Source organism: Triticum urartu, chromosome 7A (assembly GCF_056163025.1).
Source record: "Triticum urartu cultivar PI428250 chromosome 7A, HENAU_Tu73, whole genome shotgun sequence".
In the NCBI taxonomy this organism is placed as follows: Eukaryota; Viridiplantae; Streptophyta; class Magnoliopsida; order Poales; family Poaceae; genus Triticum; species Triticum urartu.
This window is the reverse complement of record NC_141879.1, coordinates 154,509,915-154,515,819: the sequence shown is the minus strand read 5'-3', so window position 1 is coordinate 154,515,819 and position 5,905 is coordinate 154,509,915. Positions and strand designations below refer to the sequence as shown.

The following is a 5,905-nucleotide window of genomic DNA, read 5'->3' as shown; positions in this document are numbered from 1 at the left end:
ATTCAGACATCTTGCAAGCAGTGCTGGGAAACCACCCTAGCCAGGTTTAGTGTGCCATTATAGAGGGAAGAGATGTACTGAAACAAGGTTTGATCAAGCGGATTGGCAACGATGCAGATACAAATATATGGACGCAAAACTGGGTACCTAGAGAGGAGATGATGCAGCCATATGGATCCACCACACCTAACCCTCCCACTATGGTTTCTGAGCTCATAACGAGCGTAACCGCGTCCTGGAATAAACAGCTTGTCCAAACAACCTTTATGCCGATGGATGCACATGTTATACTTGGAATACCCTTGTGCACACGAAATGTCGATGACTTTTGGTCTTGGCACTACGAAAAGCATGGTTCTTTTTCTGTGAAATCAGCATATAACATGCTCGTTGCTACAAGGAACCAAAGAGAGGCATGGCTTGAGGAAGTCCCGGGATCATCCAGCTCCAGGGCCGAGGAGGGGGCGTGGAAAACCTTGTGGAAAACTGCAGTTCCGGGCAAAGTACGGATGTTTTTATGGAGATTGTCGAAACACTCGCTCCCGACTAATGATGTGCGTGCTCATCGTCATATGGCCGATTCCCCACAGTGAGGCATGTGTGGAGTCCCAGACTCCTGGCGTCATTCACTCTTGGAATGCACGTCGTCTAGAAGCGTATGGGCTCTCATGGATGAGGAGATTACACATAAAATAATAGAAACATCTGAGCCCAAGGCAAAGATGTGGCTATTTACACTAATGGAGCTGCTATCTCATGAAGAGTTCGTATTGGTTGCAGTGACTCTTTGGGCTATCTGGCACTCAAGACGTAAGGCGCTCCACGAAGCTATATTCCAAAGTCCCCACGCGACTCATGGATTCATCACAAGGTTTATATCCGACCTTGGCATTGTCAACGAGAAAAATCAAAGGCGGGCGTCGACAGTCGTCACACGTGATCACGTGAATAGACGTCCAGCGAAGCCACCAACTAGACACTTCAAGATAATGTGGATGCCGGTGTGGCAGGTAGAAGTGGAGGATCAGCTGCGGCAATTTGCAGAGATGAAGATGGAAATTACATGGGGAGTTCATCCCTTGTTGTCCAAGGGGTCACGGACCCAGCCTCCCTTGAAGCGATGGCATGCCGGGAGGCATTGGCCCTGGCAGAGGATCTTGGAATCCAAAACCTGGTGGTGGCTTCGGATTGCCAACAGGTGGTATCAGACATCAACAAAAACGCTAGGGGGAGGTATGGAGCGATTGTCAGCGAGATTAACCTCAGAGCACCCCCATTGCACTGTACTTTTGTTTTTGAGAGTCGTGCTGTCAATGTTGAAGCACATCGTTTAGCAAAGTTTTCTTTCTCTAGAGGTCCAGGACGCCACGTCTGGTTTGGTGTTCCTCATCATGTCAGATGAATCCCACTACATGTGGAATTTCATGAATAAAGTTTGGTTTTACCCCTAAAAAAACATCTTTTTCAGCCTTTCAGGGTAGTTTTGATACTGGGCTCAAAACACGGAGCCCATCTAACTGGCCCATCTTTCTCAAGCCTCCTCTCCACTCGCAGCGGTCACCGGAGGGCGAAGATTGCTGGGCTGGCGGCGGACCCGACGGACGGAGGCTGCGCAGGTGGAGGTGGCGGCGGACCTCGAGCTCTCCCCACCTACGGCAGTGCCAAGATTTCAAGTCCGGCGAGTCCCTCCGAATGCATTGAGTGGTACGATACGGCACAATGCCATTTTGGTCAACGTGCGAGGAGAGCTTAGGGCGATTTTAGTATAGAAACGCTCTCCAATTACCTCATCACTCCTCTATATTCTGCAAGTCATACTATTTATTGAGCTCATAAACTGTGTGCTTATGGCCAAAACTGGTATTTTCTTGATGTAGTTCACTCGAAAATTACCTCCAGGTTACCATGATTCAGTAGACTGGTGCCTCCGTGCATTGATTGGGTGGAGAGGAAATGCGCAGCTTATTTTGCTTGCATTGGTTGGTTGGGTAGGGAGGAAATGTAAGGCGATGTGCACTGTGATTTGATTGTCCTGCCACTTTCCACCATTGCTGATGTATCATCCAAGCATCCTAGCTCCTTAGGTTGAAAGAAGAATTTCTCATGTTTCTCGGTGCCCACCATTTTCTGCTCCTTAGGTTATCTTTTGTGTCCTGGAGAAACTTAAAATATACCAGACTTCACAACTTGAGTCGCAGTCTGTAACACGATTCTTAGGCGGTTATAGAGAGCATCGAATCGACATGTCCACTCTATGCTTGACAATTGAAGAATGAAGGTGCTATTGTTATCTGTATCATATCAAACTTCAGACGCGTAAATAGAAGTTAGAAAAAAATATCTATTTACTCCAGCTTAAAGAGTATACTTGCAACTTCAAAAGTACTACAAGGGTATATGTTGTGATTATGTAAAGTTTGACCATAATCAAGAAGTCACTGTTAACTATTTATCTGTGTCATATGGACTGACTGACTGCCTAGTTAGTCCTTACCAGTGGAAGCTATTTATCTGATAAGATTGGTCATGACCTGTCCATTTTTCTTTCCCAGTTCTACCAAACACGCAAGTCTAGGTGTGGTGTAGCAGTTGAAACCTATGATTAGACTTGAATTTTCATTTTTATCAGTGGCACAGGAAACGTATTGCTCTGTCCAACATATAGTGATGTAAATGCCTATGACCTTTTTCTCTTCTATAAATATGTATGCGCTCTCTTAAAGTAGTGATGAATCTGTTATACTCTTAAAGTGGTATTTTGCAAGTGGAGTAATTGGTGGTTGCAATGAAGATATGCACCATGATTTAGCATTTGCGCTTTTCGCGTTTTTGGAAAGCATATAAGCACACATCTTAGTGTTGATGTTGATGTTAGGTTGCTACCACTTTAGAACATGTTTTCGGAGTCAATTTCTTGGAAGAAAAGGGGGCAAACTTTTACCTGCTCTAAGGCAAGGACATGTGCTGACCCTGACAGGAAGAAAAAACGCTAACAATCCTTCATAGAAGCTTATGTTTATGACAGTTAAATATTTCCTCATGTTTTTCAGCTAGCTGTTTGTGAGTTTCCTGTAATTCCTACCAGTTTTCAGTCACTGTTGGTTGACATGACAGAATTTAGTCAATCCTCTTGCTACCTGACTCAACAAACTTCTTCTGCATACTCGTGCTTTTAGTTTTATTTTCGCACTATCTGTAATAGCATCTAGATGGCTTCAGTCATTCTAGATCACCAAACAGTACTTCAAGAAAAACATTTAGAAGCTGCATAAAGTGCAATCAGGCAACTTTTCTTTATGTTAGTTCTGCTATATACGATAGATGACCTCTGGTGTGGTAGCAGTGAGCGGTATTTTTCTTTGACGCGTGTTGTCAGTCAAGCTATATCATCTCACCATTTGTATCAAAGTTCGAAATGACCTATTTTCGAGCAACTAGGACAAAACAGTACTCCAGGAACTAAGATATAGTGGCAGAGAGAGAAAGGAAGAACAACCCAAGCAACCTTACATGTGTATTATATGTACACATACATACCATAGTAGTCAGAATAAAAACATCTCATGCTTGTAGGCTTATCTATGGACTCCTTTCTGAGTCTACAAGTGCATGAAAAAGAAATCTAAAGAAACTATGTAAAAAAGTGGTAAAATGATAAGCCTAAATTCCAAAAATGCAAGCCACAGGCTAGTATGCAATTCAAGCTAGGGAATTCAGGTTACATCATGCAAACTCGCTCAGCAGCTCTTCATCAAGTAGGATTTCTGACCAACTGGGAAACGGACTACTAACGCCGTCGCAGTTTGAGGTGCTGATGGTATTGCAAATGTTGGAAGCCGCCATGTCAGTGAGAGGTGGAAGGGAGTTTTCAGAGAGAAACTGCCTTTTCTTGCTGTTATTCTCTTCCTCACTGCGGTGCTGCCCACTGGTTTCAACATGGTTATCTGAACCCGGGTTGATGTTGCCAATTGTGTGATCAAAGGTAATGCTAGGCATTTGGTTCTGAGCCACCTGCCCTGCTAAGTCTATGCCACCATTACCCTCAAGTACACTTGGAGAAAGCATCTGCGGAGGGCTCAAGAAGTTGATCTGCTCCAGGTCCATGGTGAGACTGTTGAGGCTGCTGCTGGTAGTGGGGCTGGCAGCAATGGAGGCTGCAGAGTGAAGCAGTGACTGCACGTACTGGAGGTTGGCAGCCTGTGCTGTCTGAGCTTGCAGCCCGGCGGTGTGGTCATCCCATGGTTGCTGATTGATGAACTGCCGAAGATTGGCGAGTGCAATGAGCTGCGGGAGAGCAGCAAAGAAGTCTGTTCTCGGACGGTGGGTCATCGGATCGATGCCCATCTTGATGAGCTTCTTCCTGAGGTGGGTGTTCCAGAAGTTCTTGATCTCGTTGTCTGTCCGTCCAGGGAGATGCTTCGCAATAGCCGACCACCTGGTACGGTTACATACATATTAGCTAAAACTTTTCATGTGAGATTTATGCAGTGGAATGTAGGTGCAGTTAGTACTTGTTGCCAAGGACGGTATGCAGCTGGAGGATGGTTTGCTCTTCCTCCTGGGAGAACTTCCCTCTCTTGATGTCTGGCTTCAGGTAGTTGGTCCATCTTAGCCTGCAGCTCTTACCACACCTGTTCAGGCCTGCAAGAAAATATGGTTCTCAGTGAAGGAAATGTGCATGAGGCAGAGAAAGAGAGAGAGAGTGATGTATCATGTATGAGTACCAGCAAGTTGAGGTAGGGCTCTCCAGCTTCCATGGCCATGCTTCTGGATGTAGCTCATGAGCTTCTCGTCTTCTTCAGTAGTCCAGGGGCCCTTCTTGAGGCCATTCTCATCACTAGAAGGTGGCCTCCCCATTGATGGATACTAGGATAGGTCAATGCCGGCAGGATGGGGGAGACGAGACGATATGCCTCCCCTTCACACCTTAGTGTTCCTGTCTTTGGGATTGCTGCTCGCCTGAACATACCTTCCTATATATAATGGCTTGCTGATCCATGTTTCCTAGAAGAACAACACCATGCTAGACATAATCATTCAAGTGGAAAAGACTGATATGCCCTTAGCATTTGCGTTCACTTTATGGTAGATAGCTTGTTGTTGCTGCATGCAATTGCATGTGCATGGTCTTGGGCTGGGGTCTTGTCTGTGTCCATACCATAAAATATGTGTGGCACTTGGTTCTGTTGACTTGAGTATGCTGGCCATTTGGGCAATCACTATGACCACAATGTGATGGCGACACAAATCTCACCTGCTTCTTTCCTCCTACCTTTGTCCTCTGCTACTAGTTGTTTTATGTGTGTAGCCTTGCGCTTGGTTCTGTTAGATGTAGATGTTTAACAATAGTTTCATGAGATTGTTTGCTTTTGAACAATCATGATATTGAATGACGAAAAAGGGTTTCCCTTGAATAACTCATGGTCCATATTTTTTTCCTTTCCATCTGAAGCCTGTATGGTTTTATGGAACAGAAGGTAACCGGGTGATAGAGCTTAATTTCAGTATCCTTTGACTTGAAAAATTGCATTTGTTGGGCTTCTATGCATACTCTATGTTTCCTTACTGAAAATTGCACAGGATAGGGAACATGGAAAGGCAAATGAAACTCTGAATGAAGCAAGTGAAGGATCTGTGTTCAAAGGCACGGAATATAACAGGTAGCCAAGAAATTTCGTGGCTGCTAGCTACTAGCCTGGCGTAGTGGCGTATAATGCATTCAGATTATTCAGTGAAGCTACATCAGAGTGCCAGCAGGATACAGGATTGGACAAACAGCTGAACAATGTTTGCTGGACAACGCCAAGTTCTGAAACATGGTGAAGCCCAGATCATGTCACTTGTTCGCTCTGAGTTCCAACAATTGCACGGAGATAAAAATAATCACATCACTCTTCAACTTGAA

General features: G+C 44.9%; 1 protein-coding gene across 1 annotated transcript; it reads right to left on the bottom strand.

The window, feature by feature from the left end:
* Positions 1–3,485: 3,485 nt before the first annotated feature.
* Positions 3,486–4,963, bottom strand: LOC125530514 (transcription factor MYB93). Its single transcript, XM_048694898.2, has 3 exons — positions 4,725–4,963; positions 4,512–4,641; positions 3,486–4,435 (listed from the first exon to the last, which is right to left on the bottom strand). The coding sequence occupies exons 1-3, from the start codon at positions 4,855–4,857 to the stop codon at positions 3,724–3,726; spliced, it is 975 nt and encodes a 324-aa protein (XP_048550855.2). The 5' UTR covers positions 4,858–4,963; the 3' UTR covers positions 3,486–3,723.
* Positions 4,964–5,905: the final 942 nt, after the last annotated feature.